Here is a 23,766-nt window from a genome sequence, read left to right as displayed (position 1 = left end):
GCAAGAGGGAGGTCTAGGTGGCTACTCCTGCCAGTTTCACTGCAACACAGGAAACAGACTGCAGCTGACTGGCTGCACCAAGAGATTTCTCTTCTGGGGCTTCTAAATAAATGCCAACAGATCCAACAGTAAATGAGTCGTTTCATTTACACTAGAGAGATGTTATGACGGCAGCACCTACAAAGACGTGAATGAATGAGTCATGACTGAACTGGTAATGCAAGCAGAGGTAGCGTGTAAGAAAATATTAGGTAGGGAAGAAAGGGAAATGTCATTATCTTAATAAAGAAGAAAAACCTAAGCTGAGGCAAACATCAAGAGAACTAATGCAATTCACATTCTGTGAATAAGGGACAGAGTATAAAACTGTTTTACAGAGACGTACAAGGGAAAGCAGTATACTGGTGGAGAAGATGCTCCTGTGTGGATTCTGTTGAAAGTTAGACTAGAAGATCACAATGGCCTCTTCTAGCCTCACTGTGTGTGTGCATAAATAAGTCTAAAAAAAATTACAAAGGAAGATTAGAAAGAAACCTCAGCATGACAACTGGGGCATGACTCAGATTTCCATAATTCAGATATTTGCCAGGACTTTCTCCACACAAAAGGATGGAAAGGGAAACAAGTTTTTGTGCTATACTTCAGTACTACAAGGAAGCAGAAAGGGCAGTAAACAAAGGGAGGAAAGAATGAACAGAGTCACAAACTGCAATTTTAGCTCTTCAAATTAATAAGTTGTATCCAGACACATAGACATAAATCCACTTCTGTGAACTCAAAGTATAAGAAGTATGACAGAAAAAAAAAAAATCAGACACACTGCTTAAAAAGGGGTTAAGAGGAAATCAGAGAGAATGAAAATGCAGTCTGCAACCTAGTAGAAATCTGAAGAAGTTTTATTTGGAATAGTAGAGAGATCAAAGCGGCTGAAGAAAGAATTAAAAATAAATAACTCTTGTTTCTGTTTAATTAAGGAATTTTTAAGGAAAAAATTGGTCTTAGCACAACAGACATAATTGGACAGAATTATCCAAATACTCTAAAGCCTAAGAAATTCAAAGCAACAAGCCACACCTTATCCAAGAAGCTTGAAGCTTAAGAGGCATACAGGCAAAGTACCTAGATGAAGTAAGACTTGAAACATTTTGTATGTTAGGTAGGTAAGAGATTTGGAAAGATAAAAGGCTTAAGTGAAGACATTGGGAAAAGATTTACTCCATGACATGGGGAATACAAGCATGCACATCGAAAAAGAAAGGAAAACAGCAAAACAGGGGAGAAAGAGGCATAAAAGAAACTCGGTAAAGAGACTGTATTTAAAAGCTTCTCCTAAACACGATCTCCTAGAAACACTGGTCAGCTCTTGTTTTTAGCATCTTTCAGTGTTTATCCACCATTTCGGATAAGGCCTCAATGCAATACTACACAACTTTCTTCTTGTACCTTTCCCTAAGAAGTAACAGCATGCAATAACTTTCTCACATTTACAGATCATGAGAAATGTCAGAAGGCTTGTATCAAAGCCCAGACCGCTCAAGGGACATCAGATTTCTTAACAGACATTTTATTGCAGCAACAGAATCTTCTCCCCCCATACCTTTCAAAAAAACTCACAATGATGCTTCCAAAATGATGCAGATGATGGACTTATACTTGTCTGATACTCTGTCTTCCTGTCCAAGTAAGTCAGGTCAGGATCCCTGCCCAGTTCAGTGCATTGGGCAGCAAATTCACCTCCCCTCATGTCTCTTCCAAGCTTTCTCTGCCTCAGTTTCCCCAGTTCCCTGACCCCCAGCTGGACATTAGCTTTTTGTGGTCCAAATCCATGAAGCTGTCTGAGTGATACACTACCCTTCTAATGCCTCTTTGTGGAAGTCTAATGAAAAATCACCTGGAGATCCCAAAAGAACAGGATAGAAAACCCACTTGACAGCACTAATGACAGAAGCTAAGCCAGAGGTCCCAAAAGGCAGAGTAATCTAGGCAAAGTGGCAAATCATGCAATCACATAACTGAAAAAAAATCCAAGGGATCCTGACAGAACTGAACAGAGAATCTTCAATCTTTTAAATATATTAACCAGTGCTGCCCATCTGAAACAAGTTTCTTGGGTTATATTTTTTTGCAGGTCTTTCTCAACAATCACAAGGACAATAAAGTCTTACTTTTTCATTGAAACCTTTCTCCTTTTCTGCTAATATATGCCCTAATTCAGCAGAGGCTTAAAGAAGTGGCCGTGTTTAGAAATACTCAAGAAACAGTTTCTATTCAGACACAAAAATATCCTGAGAACAAAGACAGGAGAAAGAAATTAAAATAAACATGCTTGTAGAAGAGAAGTGTGTTTGTTTTCATTTTTAAAGGTCTACTTAGAGACATTACATGGCATTTTTTGTCACTACACAAAACAATCTTTACACGATGCTGTGAACCACTGTAATTTAGTTTCAGAAGTCAAACTTGTGCAGTTCTGCTATAGTAACTGTTTCCAGATGTAGAAGACAAAAGCAGTTCAAAAGAGGTGCTAGAAATAACTAAACTGAGTAATAGGAAATGTCAGCTATATTGCAGAAGGTATGAATTACACTGCTAGCAGTATTAATGGGAGATAAAATAACTTTGCAAACAAATTTTCTTCCAAGTGTGAATGGAAGGAAAAATTCTCCATCTCCTCTCCTCAAGCCCCAAAAATGCATTTATAATCTTGCCTTGGCAGTAAAAGAATGTAAAAAGTAACAGGACACTGCTCACCCCTCCATCAGATCCTCCCAAGGACAGTCCCCTCTCTGCTATTCTGCAGGCAAAACAACAACCTCAGATGAGAACTGAAGTCTAATTACTTTGTCCTTTAAGTCATTATTTACAACATATAACTGTTCAGTAAGTGGTATTTGATGCATGAAATATAACCCGATTGAGTTAATAGGAGCTGCCATTTACTTGAAACTGAATCTTGCAGCCTGTCATGAAAATAAAGTACCTATGTTGCAGAACATTTCTGAGCTTGTAGCCCCCTTCCATAAATCCCCAAAACACCCCCAAACACATTGTCTTTCAAATACATTCTGGTCAAGTAAGATTAAACATAAAAAAACCCAAACCAGATCTTGATTCTTAGTGGCATTACAAATAAACCTGTACAATGTAGAAACGCTGCATCAAAATCAGAAGCCCTGCTGAATTTGAAATGCCAGAGTGGCCGGCCTGACTAGTGAACAAAGCACTCATACCAGCTGCCTATGCCTTCGAGCATTACAGTGATATTCCCCACTAACATGATTATCAAGTGCAAGTCACACTCAAAGAAGCTGATAACTTTTCTAACTGCGTAATTGGACTGTGTCCCCTACTATTTGATTAAAACTCGCCACTTAGCCTTCACAGAGGACTACAGGGTCAGCAGTACCTCATGATTACCCAGAAATAGACTCAGCTGAAAGAAGGTATATGTTGCTTTGTTCTGTTTTAAAGGCCAAATGGAACAGAAGGCCAAGTTAAAATCCTTTAAAACTCATTTAATTAATTTTCCTTTTTTTTTCCCCCCCACAACTCTCATGCCCCACAGAGCGAGGCAGACTCTGTATGAAAGAACTGCCTCTACTACAGCAAAAATGGAAAATAGCTTTTAAAAAAAGTTTAGTGTTTTAAAGTTTAACCCATCCTCCTTCAGCTAATGAGCTTTGTGCTACACCTTAAGCATTGGCACACTGTCGTTAACGTGCTCATAAAATTTAAGAGCTAAAAGAAAATTACCTACGGATTCTTTCAGCTTCTTCCCTTGTGATTACTGCATCAGTCACACCCCTTCCACACTTTTTAGGAGTGCACCCTGGAACACAAAGAGAAAGAGAAAGTATTGTTACTGATTTGTCATTGATTTGTTATTAGTTAGAATTAATCATATGCAATTTTAATATTTTAGCAAAATCATATGTATGTTGTATTTTATATATTTAACCAACAACCAGTGTTGTTGTGAAATCCCCTGTATAGGCCTGTACCAAGGCTGGAGAAATTGGCTAAAATCATCTAGTAGGAACATTGAGAACTTAGATAACAAGATAAAAGAAATTAAAATCTGATTATAAAAGAGTTTGGTTTGACTAAAAAGTAGAAAATTGTGAAGCATAAGTATGGGAGTGTTAAGTTTGAAATGTAGCCTTAGAAACTTAGGAGCTTAGAAAATGTATAATGTGTAACCATAAGAATTTAAGTATTGTTCAAAATCATTTAACCACAGAAGTTTTGACAAAGATTGGTAGTCTTGTAGCGTTTGTTTTAAAAGCTAAGGAAACTGTTATGGACACCAGCTTGCTGCTTGGAAACACCTGAGAGGTCAAGAAGCGGACGGGTGAGGAAGACTATGAAAGACCACCAGAGGACTCCTGAAGACCACCAGAGACCTTCACTGTGCCTGCGTAAAGGACATTTACATATGCTAATGATTTCCCAGAAATTTGATGAATATGTATAACCTTTCTTGGAAATCTAATGAATATGCATGAATAAGTTTTAATATATGTATTGTTTTAGTGACAGGTGTGCGTGGTTCGTGAGAGGACTCGCTCCCGCACCCAGCCGTCAATAAAGTGTCTGCTTATCTACACTAAATTGGTGTTGATAAGTTCTTTATTCCGAGATTTCGGTAACAGTATCATCTTCCAAAAAAAGGCTCAAAACAAATCTTTATTAATATTCTTCTACTCCCCTTTCAGATTCACAACATTCAGAAGGGATACCAGCAATCTCAGAATATTTTAGATGACTTAAACTACAAGAAAGTTACATCCCCATTTTGGTATGTTTTGCACTGCAATCATCAGAGAGAAGACAAGCCGGCCAATGTCACTGTTGTTTCTGCACAGATTCAAGTCTGCAGGACTCATCTAAGGTACATCACTTTCCCTGCTATGGCTGGTTCCCCTGAATTACATCAACCAAGCTGACACGTTATTTCCTGCTATGTCCATAGTGCAATTCAACAGAATAGAGATGATTTAGAAGAAATGAATCTCAGCCCCCAAAACAGCCTCTGGAGATGTGGCTGTCACACGTGACCCAGAGTCTCCAGCATTTATGTTAAGACACACAGTAATACCATTACTTTAAAAACAAGCTACTTTTCCTGTTGATCTGAAAATAATTCTTAAGTTTGTTACAAGTCTTTACAAGTTTGTTACAGACTTTGGGATTAAAGTTGACTTACTGATGTTCGTCTGCACATCTCCCACTTCAAGCTAGAGAAGGTGGCCTTCGTTTAGTAAGGCAATATTGGACGCATATCTATCTCAATGTACGTGCAGCAACACAGATCCAGTGATTTTTTTCCCCTTTCTTCCCAAGCGCAGTAGTGAAAACAAAAGTTTTATGTTTATATAACTGGTCTCTGAAAGGAAGATGATCTTAGATGTTTTCATTTCACACAATTTATTCTAGCCTTCAGACAGGCAGAGCAAGAACTGGAAAGCTCAACAATACCACATGGATCCTTCCACCTCAGGCTGACAGTTCCAAAAATCAGCCAAGATCTCTAGCAACTAAGCCCCCTTAGTATGACGTGTCCATATACAAAATGTTTTCTATTACAGTCCAAGTAAGTCTTCAACTCAGACAAAGGTCCAGTACATACCACTCTTGGGTACAATACACAACATGAAAAGAGTTCTGTCCCAAAACCAGTCTCAACAGGATAAAGAAACTCAATTGTCCTGGAGAAAAATGAGATACAGAAGACAAGACATGCTTGGATACAGACTGCAGCAGACATAACACCAGAACACCACCATGTTAATAACAGAAAAGAGACTGCCACAGAGACAGGAGTGAATTCACTACTTGACAAAAGAAAAACTGAAAAAATTAGTTAGAACACAAACAGTTCAAGCCATGAAGATACTCCTAATAACAAGGGCTCCTGAATAGGTATAGGATCTTTATGTAGTATCAATACATGCTAATTCATGTATTAACACAAAAAACTGAATTTAACTTATGTTTCAGTATTCAACCCAAATAATGCAGTTTATTAACAGAGATTCCTGTAGTCAAGCACTAAGAACCATTATATTTGTCAACTGGAAGTCACTGGAAAAGCAACAGTAACATAAAAAAAGCAGTGAATTTGAACATTCCAACCATACTGCCAAGAGAATAAAAGCAGCATAGTTCAGATTTGCTCAACCCCTTCTCCCCCAAACATGAGTCAAAAGGAAGCAAATAACATGCTGTATGGGGTGTCTATACAAACATACTCTGAAGGGCAGCTATTTATATGAGGCTTTGCACAGAAATGCCTTGAAGCACACAGCTTGGATGTATATAATAAAAAAGTCTCTTAAAATTCACTGCTAAGAAATCTAACATTAAATTTTAAAAACTCATGGAAAAAAGCCAGCAGTAAGAGTTCCAGGTGAAGAATATATGAAAGTTCTTATGAAATTAGAAGTTTGGTCCACACCAGTCTTCAGGCAAGAAGAAGAAATAAGCTGAATTCTGAGCCACCAGAGACCTTCAGATGTCACACTTGGCACTTTACTGAGAAAGATCCATATATAGATCTTCTATATCTATCCCATAGAAAAGTTGGGATGAATGTATTTTCTGACATCTGCCAATACACTTCCTGTTACTGAACTGAGCTCCTCTTCAAGGATTATTTGCTCATCAGAACACAAGGAGGGGTGGGGAACTCCTAGAAATAAATCAATCAATTCACCCATGCAAGTCAAAAGCATCAGTCTGCTCTGATCAAAAGCAACTAATGATAACAATGACCACAGACTGACAGAAAGAGAAATTTTGCAACAGCACGAGTGCTTTGTAGGAACTTCCACTCCATCTTATTGGATATACCCTGATATAGCCCTCCAATTACACCAGCATTTCAAGAAGAGAAAGAAGCAATGACAAAGAGATATGTGGGTGAATAGGCTGAGTACTGACAACAACATACCAAATTATACACACTGTTTCCTTGCTTGGGAAAAGAAAAGTCCCTTGTCTGACATATGTTTAAATTGAAGTCAAAGGCACCCACACCAAGCAGACTGTTTAAACACAGATCAAGGTCAGGAAACGAACTGGATTACAACCAAGATAATTCTTTGTGTTTTCTGGCTACCCTGCAACAATAACTGAAGCCGGCTGAAGATTCAGATTCCAGGAAGCACACATTAAGTTATTTGAAGATGACCTAGGAAACTAGCAGTCTACAATAATGCTAGAGATTACATTCTTAAGCTTTCATTTATCAATGCCAGCACAGAACCCAGAAGTGCGACAAGAATGAACCACAACCACTGCTCCCCCAGCTCACTTTTCTCCTCTTGACCCTGTGAGCTAAAGAGATGAGCAGAATCAAAACATACCATTCAGCAGAAACCATAGTGCCTTGATATAAAAAAAACCCATAAAAATTAAAAATTCTGTCAGCAACCCAAAGGTGCTTTGCATATTAAAGAACAAGATTTTGCAATACAGTAGCAGCCCCAAAGGTACAGAATTCAAACCAATGAAAACCCACAAGGGCTTTATAGGCTGAAAGTTGTTCCAAGTTACAAATTTGGGAGGGGAAGGAGTGGAGAGAGGGGGAGCTTCTGTGCCATGTTTCAGGCACATTGTAAATATGCCCTGTGCAACCAGAAAGGCTAGATGCAGTTTCTGTGGAAATGCTTGCATTTTTCAATCTCAATTCCAGGAACCAACAATTTGCAAGTTAACCACAGATCTTGCAATAAAAATGCAAGCATTGGAAATGCTATATTCCTTTGGAGCATATGATCTAGCAGTTCTGAAAAGCAACAAGTAGTAGCCAGCAAACACTGCAAACTATTTCTTTTCTGCCCTAACAAAAACATACACATTTTATATTGCCTTAAAGGCTCCATTATACATTCAGCAGTGGCAGAATAAGATCAGTTACTCACTTTTGAATGCCAGGCTGAAGAGCATCGCAGAAGCCAACTGACAGGGATGAGACATCTCTGCCTCCAGGCTAGCAAACACTCACCCAAAGAGTGAGACAGATGGCTGAGGCGGTAACAGTTTCCAGCACCCAATTTTTCAGATGCATGTAAAAAAACAGCCAAAGAACCAACAATTTGGGTTCCCAGAAAGGAAAAAAACCCTACCGAACATTTCACTAGTAACCATAAGATCCACTCAAAGATTTGCAGAACAATAATCAATCACAAATCACATAATATACTCCACACTGTACCCAATGTTCTGTTCATCTGGGTACAGATGTCAACAATGTTATGAAACACAAGTTTGGAGATTGGCAGTACTCTTTTTTTATAGTTCTGTTAAAAAACAAGATTAAAAAAGGCTCAAGTAACAGGCTGATAGAAAAATGAGATTTTGAGTTTGGAGAGAGCTGAACACAGAAAAACAAGGAAGCTCTCTTGGCTAATAGAGACAAGAAAAGGAGAATGACTTTCCTTCTGCCATTGAAAAGGTCTCTTTAATGCTTGAAAGGCAAAGAAAATTGTCTTAGACATGAGGGAAAGCCAATGTTCAAGGAGAAGAGGTGGGAAGATGTAAATTCAAAGGAGAATTTCAATACTACAGGACAAAACTGTCTAGAGTTTTTCTTGTATGACATTCTGCAAAAATGACACTAGCAAAGACTTCTGATTTCAGAAGAGATTTGTGCCCTCTGTTTCCAGCTGCAAACAACTGGATACATCTTACCCTTTTGGAAAGGTTGGTACTGGAGAGTCCAGATTCGGCGAAACTACAGGGTTACCTAGGACAATTGTTACATGTCTAGGGTCTCTGGCAAAGAACTGGCAAAGTCAGTGCTAGAAGCAGGAGGTGTTCTGAAGGCAACAGCAGCAGCTTTTCCAAACTGAGAAGAAAAACAAGAAAAAGACAGTCCAGTATAAAGTCAGTCAGGTACCAACCGTAAGGCACAAACACTGGATGAATGCCAAGGAAAAATCAGAACAGTCTGTCTGAAAACAATTTTAGCATTAAGAAATGTGTCATCTTTGTCCAAGAGACCATGGTACATGGGAGCACTGACGTGTCAAAAGCATACTTGGAGAATCTGCACTCAGGAGAAAATTAGTTTAGTGTTATAAAGTACCCAGTAGCTTCCACAAATTTGTGCAAAATCATTCACTTAACTAATAAGGCACTCAGTTTTGGATCTTAAGAGTTGTATTTTTTTCAATCAAGGTAAAGGAAGAGCATACCAAAACATGCAAAACCACAAGTAGTCCCTGTGGCCCCTGCTCCTTATTCAGTACACAGAAAACAGAATGTAACACAGGGGTCCAAGTGCCTAAACCGCAGCTCTGTCTTCTACTTAAAGTGGCACTTGGCCAAGAACTATATGCTGCCAAGACCAGGATGACTCACGTGAGAAAAAAAGCCCCATCATGATGCTCCCTTAATACAATCCATCTCAACGCAGGACAAAAGGAGGCAAAGATTTATTGGATACCAACCCCATAACCACGCCAGCAGCCTAGGTGCTTTTCCTCCACTGCTCACAGACTTCTCTGCTTTCCACATCCACTGATCTAGTTTCTGGAAAAGCATCTTCAAGCTGTCTCCTGGGCAGTGATCATGGATGCTTTGTACACTGACACAATATGTCAACACACATAAGAGAGTATGCAGGAGTTTCATCAGATACACTAGTAGCCATGGTAGTTTTAAGTAGTTAACCATGTCTCAAGACAGCAGAAATAGCCAAGATCTGGCCACAAGGCTCAGAATGCAGATGAGACTGTGCTCACAGAACACCCCATCTTCTGCAAATATAATAAGTTAAGTGCTTGGCCTCTGAAAAATAACACGTTTTATTTCTGTATGAAGCAGGTTTACTGGCAGGCAGTGCTATGGAAATAAAACGACTGCTCTCTGACACCAACTACCATACCATTTGAAACAAACTAGAAGCTCAGTTGCACTAGTTCATTTTGAAGCACAGACAGGTGCATAAAAATCCTCTCATCTTAGCAGTGGAAACTTCACGGCTGAGCATCAGACACCAAGTGATGATAGGAATGTACCTCCTTGTGACACAGAGCCAGCAGCTGTGGATGTCAAGCCAGAAGACAGAGAATGAAAAGCTACTGAGTGATAGAAAGCTATTTACAACAAAGCAACAAAAGCTCCGGAGCCGAATCCAGTTTGGCAGAGAACCATAATCCACATTTACTGGCTCGCTAAGCTATCAGTAACACACAGGTGGAACAAAGAGCTCAGCTTTGACGGGACAGCAAGGCTCAGCAGCTCACCACCACCCTCTGGCGGGCACCGAGCAGGAGACGAGAGAGAAAAAACGAGAGCAAAGTTCATTATCCCAGCTCGGCTTCAATTAACCACTTAACAAAACAGATGTTCACACATTTCTAATACCACTGATCACTTTCTGAAAGCATAGTACAGGGAACACGTGTAAAAACATCTGCTAAAAACCAAAATCAATCACATACGTTAAGAGGCAGCAGCAAGCAAACATCTAATTAGAAAGCCAGAATACAAACTTGCACAAGATGACTCCCCTTTGTTCCTCCTGGGTTGATGCCAGCCACGTCAATCATTCTCACACAAAGCCAAGAGAGGTGACACTTCACCTTGCAGCTAGCATTTGCAGAGCTTTCTCCCCATGACATCACAAGTATAGAGAACACATTCATTCCTCTTCCCAGGCAGAGATATCCTTTAAGAGATACCCTTCCTGCCTTCTTTATGATGGCAAGAATAACTGATGGGCTTGCCAAGACCACAAGTCCCCAGCTCAGAAAACTTCTTGCAAACCAGGGAAGGGAAAAAACAAGGTTTTGTTGGTTTAGGGGGTTTCTTTTGACAAGCCAAAGCCCCAGTAGCAGAACACAGACAGTTTTAGCCTTAGTTCAGTCATAACTACCAAATCTGCGGCAACACAGGCTGCAACAGTTTTCTCTGGCCTTGGCACTATGCAAATAAAGCCAGCAGCAGTTTCTTCTTATAGTAACTATGAAAAGTTAAAACAGAACATGTGTTTTCATATGCTCAGTCAAAAAAATCCGCCCTACTGAGTAAGTTTTCTTGCTGGTAGCTTCCTGACAGCAGTTTTCTTTGCCTCAATAACAATTGGGATGAACCCTCCAAAACCCTATCAAGCAAGAAGCTACAATAGCAGCACTGAGGAAAAACTATCTGACCACCGACTACACGAACATTTGTTTTACGTTACAAACCTTTCAACCAACAGCACCAGGACCAGCCACCTGAAGAGGACAGGGGAAATTACCTCCACATCTTTGGGGCACCATATCCAGGCTGCAATTTGACACACTTTTTACCAGAAGAAGAAAGTTAGAAATCATAGAACAGCCCAGGTTGAAAGGTGCCTCAAAAGATCACCTGGTCCAGCCTTTCATGGGAAAGGAAGCCTAGATGAGATCATCTAGCACCCTGCCTAATCATGTCTTGAAATCATTCAGTCATGGGGACTCTACTACATCACTGGGGAGGTTGTTTCAGGGATAGACTGTTCTCTCTGTAAAAAAAACGTTCTTATGTCAAGATGAAACCTTGCCCACTACCACTTGTACCCATTGCCTGTTGTCTTCTCCATGCGGTTTCTTGTAAAGGGAGAGCCTCCATCCACCTCGTAGCTGCCCCTTAATATTGGAATACTGTAACGTGGTCCCTCTGAGCCTTCTCTTCTCCGGGGAAAAGACCCAGCTCCTTCAGTCTTTCCTTATAGGACAGGTTCTCCAGCCCTTTGATCATCTTTGTCCTTCCTCAGTTCCAAGCAGCTTCTTCCAGCCTCCACACCCTGCCTCCAGCCTTGTGTCAGCAACTGTTTTGTCCGCCACGTAATGAACCAGATAAGACAACTGATTTGGCTAAAAACTAGCTTGGAAATACTATTCTTTTTAGATGGAATAGCTTATCAATCAACACACACCTAGACATACAGGTAGGTTGACAAAAAGTAAGAGCACAGCTGCTTTCTGGCAGCAGTACCAACCCAAAACGTTCATCAAAAAACACTATGCAAATCTAAAAGAGAACATCAGCATAGCTCATCCACACAAACTGCAAGTCTGACTCTCACTGCTGTTCATCAGAGAAGATAAAAATCTTCCATTTCTCTAGAAGATCCAACATAAACACTCCAAAGAAATAAGTGCCAGGGGATACAAATATCCATTTGACAGAAAACAGGCTCAGCTGAAAGACATAAAGACAGAGGAGTGCTTTGCAGACAGCATCAAAAGCTGCTGGCACACACACATCTCAAAACAAGTGTATCAGAAACTGGTGTTTGTGACACTACCGCATGCTAGCGGCACAGATGATATCCTAAAGCAGTTCCATTCCATACCCTCTAGGGTATTTACCAGCAACAAACTCACCCACAAGGCTATGGCAGGAATCAACAGAGTAGGAAAGACTCTAGAAACAGATTTAGCAAAAGGTTTATTTCATACGGCCTAAGCAAAGCAGTTTCAGAAGAGCATTATGTCGGGATGACAAAAAAGCCTCTCAGAAGCAATGATTTCCAGGCTGACCCAAGAGGCACGAACATTTGTGGATTTAAACAATACACACAGTGACTAGCCGTTTGCTTGAAACACAGGAGTTTTGTGGTACAAATTTGGTTTAACAGACTTGGACAGCAGTCAGCCTGCTGTGGTCCTCTGAAGACTGCTTCATCCCACTTTACGCAATCCCACCCAAATACCTTCAAATCTTTTGTGGCTGTCATAGTCCTCGGAGCAGGGGATCTCAACGAACTTGTCCTGCAGGTTCTCGCTGTGACGAGCCAGCACCTCCGTGACCCCGTCCTCGGCCCTCAGGTAGCTCCAGCTCAGGAGGCCACCGGCGGCAGCGGAGGAGAGGAGGACCGCTGCCTTCAGCCACCTCCACCGTGACTCTTGCTGGCCTCGGCTCTTCTTGGCACTACGGAGAGAGCACAGCGACAGTCCCACGCGAGATAACGACGCGCTCCCGAGCCGGTGCGGAGCAGACTTAAGCCCCTGCCCGACACCGGGGAGACCTGGTCAAGGGCCGGTACCCCGACTGACCCCTCGTTTGGGGTACGCGCGCACATATTTACAAGCACCCGCAGTACTCATTCCTCCTTCACGCCCGAAGGTTACAGGCCGCCTTCCCACAGGAGCTCCCGGAGGAACCGGCGGCCCTGCCGCAGGCCGCTCCCCTCAGCCGCCGGGCCCGGGCACCACCGCCGCCGCCGGCGAGAGGTGCCAGCCGCTAACCGTAGCCCCGCACCCCACGCCCCCGCCGGGTACCTGCTGTGCCGGCGGCCCCCGCGGCCCGTCCCGCCCGCCGTCCCGCCGCTCTCGGGGCCGCGCGGCGCCGCCCGCCGCTGCGGAGCCATCGCGCCCGCCAGGCACAGAGCGACGCGCTCGGCCCGCCTCTGCCGCCTGCCAGGGGAAAGCAATCGGCCGCCGAGCAGCAACGCTGCAGACGAGCGGGCAGGACGAATCCCTTGCGGAGCCGAGAGCGGCGGAGAGGGGCTCGCCAAGGCAGAGAGGAGGAGGTGGCGGCGGCCGGACAGCACCCGGACACCGGAGCCGGGGCAGAGGGACTCGGCGAAGCGCTTTATGCCGGCGTACCGCGGAGGCAGGCCAAACCAATCGATGCTTCCCGGCGGTGCGGCGGCCAGCCTGGAGCGCGCAGTCGGGAGCAATCGAGGCCGGAGCGGCGGCATGCGGCGGGCATGGAGGCGGGCGGTCCGCGGCGGCGCCTGGTGCACCTGGACCTGAAGGGCGCCCCGCCCCGCGCCTCCTACCTGGCGGAGGTAAGGGGGCGGCGGGCGGCGGGGGGTCTCGGTCCGGTCCGGTCCGGTCCGCCCCCGACCCCACCCGCCCGCTGTCCCCTCCCGCCCCCTCAGGTGCTGCCGCTGCTCCGCGCCCTGGGCGCCACCGGGCTGCTGCTGGAGTACGAGGACACCTTCCCCTACGCGGGGCCGCTGGAGCCGCTGCGGGCCCCGCACGCCTACAGGTACCGCCCGGGGGCTGGGGGGGGACGGGGGCCGCTCTGCCGGGCCGGGCCCTGACGTCTCGCTCTCCCCCCGCCGCAGCCCCGGGGAGGTGAGGGCGGTGCTGAGCCAGGCGAGGGCGCAGGGGCTGGAGGTGGTGCCGCTGGTGCAGACCTTCGGGCACATGGAGGTGAGGACCGGGCGGGCGGCGTCGCGCCTTCGAGGCCTGGGAGCGCTGGGGTGGGCGAGCGGGGGTGAGGGCGCGGGGGTGGCTTTGTTGGGAACCCCCCCCCGCCGGTCTGGTAAGGGCCGGCGCTCGGGTTATCCGGCTCCGCGCCGGCCGCATGCTTCGGAGACCAGGGTGACGCTGCGCCAAGCGCCCTGTTTTCCTCGCCCCGTGAGGCGCTTCGTGGTCGGAGACCCCCGCGGCACCGTGGAGCAGCGGCTGTGCCCCTCCTGGCCTCCTGCTGATCCCTGTGTGCTCAGACGCAGCCAAAACCAGGGTTTTAGCAGGAGAAGTGTTAGCAGAGGCCAGGTGACGCGGGAAGACGCTGCTGTCCCGTTCATTTCACGGTTGTTCCCCACGATCTCCTTTCTCTTGCAGTTTGTGCTGAAGCACAAAGAATTTGCTCATCTCCGGGAGGTGGAGGTGTTTCCCAACGCCCTCAACCCACACAAGGAGGAGTCGCGGACACTGGTCAAAGCCATGATAGACCAGGTCATGGCGCAGCATGAAGATTTAAAATGGTTTCACATCGGATGCGATGAGGTGAGACTTCTCTTGAGCCAGGAGGGTTTTTTTCTTGTGAGAAATGATGATAAGGGCCGAGGCTTCTGCATTTCAGTGGTGCCCAGGCCACATTCCAGTAGGATTTGGGGGACAGAAAACAACAACGCAAGCCAGCGTAGAAAAGACTTTTTGACACTAAGTTATTCTAGTAGCACAGGATGTCATTTTTATTGATCTGAGTGTAGTATCGAAAGTATTGAAAGCAGTTTCCTAAAGCTAACTCAGCATTTGGTTTTAGGTCAAATGAGTATTTAAAGTGAGATGTCAATTGGAGGTATTAATTAAGAATCACGTGAGTTTGCATGTAAGATGTTGGCTCATTGTTCTCATCAACTTATTCAGAGTAAGCTCTTTTGGGTAGGAAGTGTTGGGTTTTTTTCTCTTGTTATAAAATCATAGAATGGTTTGGGTTGGAGGGGATCTTAAAGATCATCTTGTTCCAAACCCCCTGCCATGGGCAGGGACACCTTCCACTAGACCAGGTTGCTCAAAGCCCCATCCAACCTGGCCTTGAACAGTTCCAGGGATGGGGCATCCACCACCTCTCTGGACAACCCAGTGCTTCACGACCCTTCTTCCTTACAAGATGTAAGAACTTCTTCCTTACATCTAATTTGAATCTACCCTCTTTCAGTTTAAAGCCATTACCCCTTGTCTTATCACTACATGCCCTTGTAAAAAGTCCCTCTCCAGCCTTCTTGTAGGCCCCCTTTAGGTACTGGAATGCTGCTGTAAGGTCTCCCTGGAGCCTTCTCTTCTCCAGGCTGAAAAACTTGGTAGTTTGTTTCCTTGAGGAGGAGAACTTTGAGTGTTCTCCTTTCTCAGAGTTTCTTAAAACCACCCCTACAGCATGCAGATCCCTGAAATTCATTGTGATCACTTTAACTGTACTGATATTAGTTTAGCATTTTGTATCCTGTTGTGTGAGAACTAATGGCAAGGTTAGATAGGGAGCTGCAAGCTTTTATAAACCAAAATGCTGTTTATGTGGAATGAACGTGTTTTAGATAAAACCTGCTCTAAAACAGCAAAGAGTTTAAATGCATACCCAGCTTAACAGGCCCAGATCCACTCTCTGCATAGGACCAAGTATGCTGGGGCCATTCTTGGATGTGCACTCTAGTCACTTCTAGATTCATGTACAGATGATCTCCTTCCCCAAGACAGGAACCTCATCTTACATAATTCAGGACCTTGTGGGTTGCTAGATTTGAACTGAGTAAAACTGGTGAGAGCTACTTCTGAGGACAAACCTTCCAAAGACAAATACAGCATGCTTTAATTATTCTTTAAATATTTTAGTTTCTACAGGAAAATTCCCTTACGTAATGTATTTTGGTAGTCATGGCCACAGTCTCCTGCAGACTGATGGAAATGCTTGCAGTGTCTTCAACACTGAGAGGTGCTTTTAAATATGTCCACTCAGTGTGTCACATCTGTGCAGTAGGTTTTGAATATTGTATGATTTCGTGATACTACGCCAAACTCATTCCCCCTGTTCCTGTACAAGAAGTCAGGATTATTTGCTTGATGTTTCAGGTCTACTACCTTGGTGAAGGAGAGGAGTCAAAGCAGTGGCTGCAGCAACAGGACAACACTCCAGAGAAGCTGTGCTTATCCCACATAAAAGCAGTTGCAAGTTGTGTGGTCTCATCTTACCCCACTGTAACACCCATTGTGTGGGATGATATGCTCAGAGGGATAAGTGAGGAAACATTGGCAGGTGTGTGACCAGTGATGGGGTGAGTTATATTTTGTAGCGTACAAAAAAGTTTACACAACCAGTTAAACCAGATTTGTTGGCAGATGAAAATAATGAAAACGAGAAATCTGAGAATAGCTGGGATATGATCCATTAGACTAGAGAGTAGAGATATTTAGTCCTTGGCTATGTCACAGACTTTCTGTATGACTGTGGGCAAGTTTCAACACATACACTTTAGTTTTCCATCTGGTAATATGCAGTGACAAACAAAACAGTCATCATGCAGTGGTTGCCATCAATTCTACTTTCTTTACGCATTAAAAAAACCCAAACAAACCCAAACCTATTAGCATTTGTGGTCTCAGTCTAAATTTCAATGCCTCTTACCACCTTCTAATGTTAGCTGTTGCTCTGCGCAGCATCTGGTTCCAGTGGTGTAGGCTCACACGGAGAAGCTGTGATCCTGTGAGCATCTTTGACAGTATATGTGATCATAGTGCATATCGTGAAGAACTCTGATACTGAATTGCAGGGTAGCTCCAAGACCTTGACGTCAAAAGTCTTGTTTGTTGAATACTATGAAACCACTGCTCAAGTTTGAGTAGTCCTAGCATAGACACAGTTCCAGCATTTTCAGAGCCACCTTATGTGTCTGCTCTGAACAGATTTAGACAATGCTATGAAGAGCTGTGTAGCTCCTCCAGCAGTGACTGACCTATTTGTGGCTGTAATAGTGGGAAATCATCCAAAAAAAATGCAGATGAGACCCATGCAGTTTCCACAAGAGCAGCACAGCGTTTAGCTAAGTGCGCTCTACTGCCACAGGCAATAACAGACTAAACAAATTAAAATGGGATGCTGTTAAAATACTGAACTTCTGTACAATTTACTGCAGTTTCTCTAGGGGTCGGTTTCTCATGTTTAATACTAGTCAGGGTATTGGGATTTGAAGGGGATTTGAAGCTAAACCTGTATCTTTATTTGTACTTTAAAGGCATCTTGAAAAGCTAAGTTCTGTGCATACACAGCTCAGACAATCTCTAACTTAGAGGGTGGATGTTTCCTTCAAATCTAGCTGAAATCTTGTGTGTGCAGTTTGCTGCTCCACCGGTTCAACCCAGCAGGTATACCGATAGATGCAAGGGACTAAGAACAAGATGGGCTTGGGGTGAATGGGATCTCTGATGAATTGTCACTGCTGATCCATATTAGTGGTTTCAAGATGTCTAAGGACTTAGTGGCTCCTGGCATGTGACCCTGCATGTTCAAAGCCCTGGCCAGGCTGAAAATGCCCGGGTGCACTTCAACTGTAAATAAAGAATTCTAGTTACAAGCCATAGTTAGTTCTAGTCACGTGCTACTGCACCAGTAATATGTACTTAGTTCTCACTTTTAACTGTCTGTTTTCCATTACTTAGACGACCTCTGTTCCTTTCAGAGTCTGGGGTCCCACACCTTGTGCAGCCAATGATCTGGGACTATGCAGCAGACCTCGATGTGGAGGGCAAAGGTTTGTACTTCTCTGCTGAGCTGCTTAGAAGCAAAGAGCTCTGTTACCTGTTAAGCAAAATAGCCAAAACAAAATGGTATAATTAAAACATACCTTAGCTGGACGCCAAAAACTTCTGGTTTTGTTACACTGCTTTTTATTGCTTTAGTAGCATAAACATAGCCCTTGTTTGATTTCACGTAATAGTTGTTATTTTCTTTTTCTATTTATGTTTCTCCTATGAAGGACTCGCATTGTCTGCTGCTTAATTCTTTTCAATAGGGCTGTGGAATCACTGATGGGAAATTGAGAGGTTTTTCACAAGCACTGTTACATTAACTCTTGTTGCATTATAAACCAGTGGGAGCAGGTAGCTGTGTATTGACAGCTCTGCAAAAGAAGCTTCAAGGCTTCATACATGTAGAATTCAGAGGAAAAACTAAAGGCTCCAATCATGCATTTAACATGCATGCAAATATTCCTTTGTTGAAAGAAGAATCTGATGATGTGCATGCTTGTTACATGCCCATGGTTCTTAGCATTGAAGCAATTCAGCAATTCAAGGGAATGGAATATAGTAACTGGGCACATGAAAATAGGAGGGCAGTCACCAAAGCAGGTTGCTCAGAGAGCATGTGAAATCTCCCATCCTTGCTGATGATCAGAATTTGACAGGACAAGGCTCAGCAGCCTGTTGTAGCTGGACCTGGGTTCCTCTTAATTGTAGCATGACAGTCAAGGCCGAAAATGGAGAAAAACTTGTCCTGTAAGTGTTCTTTTGTGTCTTATTGCAGTGCATCTCATAGAGAAGTATCGTAGATGCGGCTTCTCCAAGGTGTGGTTTGCTAGTGCTTTTAAAGGAGCTACAGGAGTGAATCAGTCTCTAACGCTTATTGGACACCACTTAAAAAACCATCTTCAATGGCTGGAAGTGGCAAGCAGTAGCCCTGCTGATGTCCTTGAAGGTATCGCGCTGACCGGCTGGCAAAGGTAAGGAACATCCTTTTAAATTGGAAGCAAACTTCCACCCAAAAACTCCCCAAGAGGTACAAGGAGGCTGGGGATTTAGAAGGGAGCTTTGCAACCCTGCAGTCCTTCCTGTTGGTTACCGCTGGGCCTCACCCATGAAGGGTGGATTTCAGAGTTCCAGTCAACTGCTACAGCATTAATCAGCAGGAGTGATTGTTTTGGCAGATACCAACAACAGCAGATTGGATCTGAAGGCTTGAATGTACTTTGTGCCACCTTGAACTGCTTATAGACAGCATAGTTAATGCCTGGTGTATATCTGAATGTCTAATGTGAATTCAAATAGAACGAAGTTGCATAAGAGAGAACTTGTTAACGTAATGAAGGAGTAAAAGGTTTTTATGCAACAGCCAGGAGGTCTAAGGGAATACCAGAGAGCTGAACTCCAATTTCTGACCCTAATTTGGCTTGAGAAAGTAATTTGGTTTGTATCTGTTCTTACTAGTAAACAGGAATACTTAGCGGTTTAGAGATAGAAGGTCCGTTCTCTGAGACAGAAACTGATGTTTGTAAAGCTCTCTGAATTTTAGTGATTGAAATATTAAAACTTCCCACCTATCTTACTGTTAGAACATACTAAATGTCTAATTAATGTTTTCTTATTTAGGTATGATCACTTCTCCGTTTTGTGTGAGCTTCTCCCTGTGGCAATTCCATCATTGGCTGTATGTCTGCAGGCATTAAAGAATGGTACAATGACAACTTTATTCTCTCTCAGCTAATGCCTAGCACAAGAGTGAAGTGACCTTGCCCTAAGGTTGGCACAGGCTTATTGTATTTTGAGGTGGTTTGACTATCTGATCATGGTCTGAATTATGAACAATAAATTTTACATATTGCATGTTTGTGATACAGGAGCAGAGAAGCCTCTTGGCCTAAGTATTTAAAAATAGCTATAGTATACTAATCATTTATTATGTTCTAACCCGCAAATGGTCACAAACTTCTTCGTGCTTATACTAAAAAAATATTTAGGAAGCTGAATTGCTTTCGAAACTGATTTGAAATACTACTGGTATATAAATGAGACTAATTACATGTAAAAGTTGTTTTAACTAATCAATTTTCTTAAAATTGTTCTAGGAAGTACCCTGTCTGGTAAAATACATCCTGTAGTTTCTGATTTCTTTACAGGCAGTTGCCAACAGAATTTTTATTTTTGTCTTTCTGCACTTCTTGTTTTCAAAATAAAAAAACACAACCTACTTGTTTTTAATTAAGGCACTAAAAATATTCAGCACCCTGAATGGAAAGCTCATAGCTAGGAAGTGCTTTACCTAGCACAAGACAATTGTGTGAAAGGCAATGTACTCCTCCCACCCCCAAGTTTTTTTCCTTGTTCTATTTCCATTTTACCTTTTAAAACATCTTCATCCAAGGAGAACTACTAAGCCAATGCAGAGTACTCCATAAAAACCCTCTTTTATGAGCATTTTGGTTATTTAGGCTCCATTTACTTATTTCCACTGTCTTCTGCCAGGTGGCTATTCTGAAAAGATTAAAGAAAATGTGGAAAAGCTCCTGGGAATGTCCAACTTGGAAACTGATACTTTCATGAGGTAAAATTCCAGCTGCAGGATTCAGATGCTTCTCATTGCGTGGTAAGTTCAGAAACTTAACAGATCCTCTTTGGACAGCACAAGTCTGGGGACCTTTCCTGGGAGCAATATCCTTACACTTGTGACGCAAGTTAGTTTCTACCTCAAGTCATCAGTGGATGAGCTTCTTGAGAGGAACAGGTAATAAGGTTTATGCTGATTCTCTGGCTGTCTGCAGGAGTGTTGGAGCTGTGTCATCTCAAAATGGGGCATAACTCCAGCAAAGTGATTTAAACATCAAGCTCTGCACTTCAGGCATTGCATCCCTATATATTGACACTTGAGCAGAACATAATATTTAGATGCAAATTTAAAGTGTTTCAGTAGAATTCCTAAATACTATGTGCTGCCTTATTTCAAGAATCTAGTTCTTTGCTGAATTAAATCTTACTGTTAAAGTTAAAATGAATTTTTTTAATGGTGTGGTTACAAAAAAAGGAGCTTGAAATGAAACTTAAATTACAACAGATGATCAGTTATTCTCATTTGCCAGGAACAGTCTTTTACAAGCTACTTCCAAGGATATGTAGACTTAAATTTACTTGCTCCTTAAGCATTATCTCTGTGCAGAAGTTCAGCTAAAGCTCTATCACCTCCCTGTCAGCCTACAAACATGTATGTCACTGCTGTTTCAAAATCTGCTCATACTAACATCCATTTTCAGGTATGTCACAGGCTGGTTCAGCCCCTACCACAGGAAAAGGAAGATTATTCATCCTATAATAATGCATCACTTTCAGCCAGATGCAGTAAGGTAACACCACCTATTTTGCATTATAGGGAAAGTAAAATCTGTCATATTTGGGGCACTCAAGTACGTATAGTTTTGAGTCCTTGCCTCTTTCTATTATTATTTCAGAAGCATCAGTGGAAATCAAACAATATGAAGTATTCATAATACAGTTTTAAACAGAAGAACATGTTTAGCTTTGTCTGCCTTCTGTTGAACAAATTCTTTGAATACAAGTACAAAATTGGTCTCCGAAAAACTCTCCCTTGTATATGGAGTTACTCCTGCATAGACCTGATGCATCTTACAGCAGTTGTTAGCCGCAGTGTAGGAGTTCACCATGGGCCAGGTTCCACGCAGGGCTTGGAATAAAACCAGGCCCCTTTCCCCTGCTCCCTGTCACTGTATGCGCTTTTCAGAACTTGTCCTAGACATTATGCTGATTCATGCTAAATGGCTGCTTTATACAATTTTTGCTGTGATAAGGTGAATATCCAACTGCATCCACTCTTCCTGGTAGAAACCAGAATTAAATTCCCAACAAGTCTCACAGCAGGTTTCAGTTACACTTAAAATGAGTATAGTGGTTTTTTGAGCTCACATTTCGGTACTTTAAAAGTCACTGCATGAGAGAAGTGCCAAGATTTACGGTACTTAAACACAAACCTTTTGCCATTTGCACAAAATCAAGTCCTTTGAGCTCTTGTAATAGATGCTTCTTTTCCTGTAAAGTCCTTTTAAGGACAGTACTCCCTTTAAAAGGCCCAATAAGCTAGCCCTTGAGACAGAGCTCACCTGCAAATGTGATTGTTTCTTCCTTCTGATCTCTGCTTAGTCTTCTCTCCAAGTGGAATGCTGTGGTGCAAGACCTCCAAGCAGCCATGGAGCAAGTTTTCCACAAGTGTACTGTAGAGGAGTGGTTGGAAGAGAATGTCCACCCCAGCCTACAGAAGCTGCAGCAAGTGGTGGATGATTTAGATAAAGCAATAAAAGCGCAACAGTAGGAGTATTGAAATTAGTCTGTCTTATTCTGTGGGAAAACATGGCTAGTGGAAATCGGCAACTAGTCATATAGCTAGTTTGTCATCTTGAGAGTTGAAGCAAGAACTGTGATTAAACAAAAGTGACCTGAAGGCATAAAGGAATTTATTAGTGTAATAGGCTTCAACTCTGTTTTAATTTTCCTGTCTTAACACATTGCTGAGCCTTAAATCACCTGCCCTGTAAGTCAGATTTGCTCCCCTTGCATAACAGAATGCAGGAGTGAGTCAGAACTCCGCTATATTACAAGGCAGGAGAAAAACTTAGTTTCTTCCAAATTCAGTATTTGTAATAGACTTTCTTACATAACAATGACCTGGAAAAGTTCTACAAATTCAATTCTAGTCAGTAGCCAAGGTGTCCTCCCTTCACAATTTCCATAAAAAGAAAGATTTAGGATACTTCAAACATGCTTTAGGTCCATATGTTTTGTACTGTGACTCCTCCATCTTTCAGCTATGTTCAGGGATGCATCCTACTGTTCCGTCAAGTCCTTCCACAGCATACAGCAGTTGATTTGTTCCAGGTTTTGTTTTGGACCTTTTCACTCTTTGAAATACATAAAACCATTGGTCTTAAATCCAGTTTTGATTAGCTTGAGATCAGGAACTTAACATCCAGCTTTTTGCAGAAGTCTGAGCAAGGAACCACTGTCTAGATGCTTACGAGGTTACAGCAGATGCATGAAAGGACATGTACCATCACAGTACAGAGCAAGACGGAGCTCCAGAAAAGGGGCTTGTTACCAATAGTGGATGTGACACTTGGACTCTGAGGGAAAACTGCCTTAACACATGGGATTTCCTGACTTTTTACCAAAGCATCATCAAAGCTAAGCATAGTTTCATCCCCATAGAAAAGCACCATCCCAGTCGCTTTAAGGCATCTACTTTGTGACTGCAGGTTCATCCAAATTTGAAGCGTGACTCAAGTCTACTGAATATGAGGGAAAAATGCTAAGTTTTATTCTGCTCTAATGTGGAACTTTTAATAATGTATAGCAATATATTTTGTCGACTTAAATGGAGCATTAAGGTAATCACCACAAGGGAAAATAATTCAGAAGTCTGGTAGTTAAGTACACTACCATGAATATTCAAAATATTCTGTACTTGTTTGCTTCATTTATTGCTTTCTTGAAAGTCTTATTTTGGAAGCACAAGTATTGAAATTTTCTTGGAACAATCTATTATAAAGAGCATAGCTCTAGCTACAGAAAGTCCAAGGACAGCGTAAGACAAATCTTTAACTTATTTGATGAGAGCTACAGAAGTAGATCCACATGCAGATTTTTATCTAAAAAAAAAAAAAAAAAAAAATCAATTGCTATGTATACCTTAATTACAGAAGTCACATACCTTGAACTAAACAAGATCTTAATTTATTTTACTGTAATAAATCCTTTGATACTCAAAATGTTTGTGGAAACT

The 23,766-nt window shown here is 42.6% G+C and overlaps 2 protein-coding genes across 7 annotated transcripts in view; one reads left to right on the top strand and one right to left on the bottom strand.

The window, feature by feature from the left end:
• The window catches only part of OGFOD3 (2-oxoglutarate and iron dependent oxygenase domain containing 3), a 51,371-nt gene extending 37,687 nt beyond the window's left edge, over positions 1-13,684 (bottom strand). For all 6 annotated transcript variants that reach the window (XR_012652742.1, XR_012652740.1, XR_012652741.1 and 3 more), the window contains exons 1-4: positions 13,263-13,684; positions 12,695-12,912; positions 3,754-3,829; positions 2,752-2,794 (exon numbers count right to left, since the gene is read on the bottom strand). Coding sequence is in view for 3 of the 6 variants with exons in the window: in XM_075044895.1 (XP_074900996.1) it covers positions 2,752-2,794; positions 3,754-3,829; positions 12,695-12,912; positions 13,263-13,684 (759 nt within the window). In the remaining 3 variants the exon portion in view is untranslated. The remainder of the gene's footprint in view (positions 1-2,751; positions 2,795-3,753; positions 3,830-12,694; positions 12,913-13,262) is intronic.
• On the top strand, positions 13,644-23,752 carry HEXD (hexosaminidase D). The gene is made up of 12 exons (XM_075044893.1): positions 13,644-13,774; positions 13,868-13,977; positions 14,057-14,144; positions 14,559-14,723; positions 16,284-16,467; positions 17,888-17,959; positions 18,733-18,928; positions 19,575-19,657; positions 20,448-20,526; positions 20,605-20,706; positions 21,230-21,319; positions 22,131-23,752. Exons 1-12 carry the CDS (start codon positions 13,694-13,696, stop codon positions 22,297-22,299), a joined length of 1,419 nt encoding a protein of 472 aa, XP_074900994.1. The 5' UTR covers positions 13,644-13,693; the 3' UTR covers positions 22,300-23,752.
• Positions 23,753-23,766: the final 14 nt, after the last annotated feature.

This window comes from Buteo buteo, chromosome 13, assembly GCF_964188355.1.
Source record: "Buteo buteo chromosome 13, bButBut1.hap1.1, whole genome shotgun sequence".
Classification (NCBI taxonomy): Eukaryota; Metazoa; Chordata; class Aves; order Accipitriformes; family Accipitridae; genus Buteo; species Buteo buteo.
The sequence above is the reverse complement of the archived record's forward strand: the minus strand, read 5'-3'. Positions and strand labels throughout refer to the sequence as shown.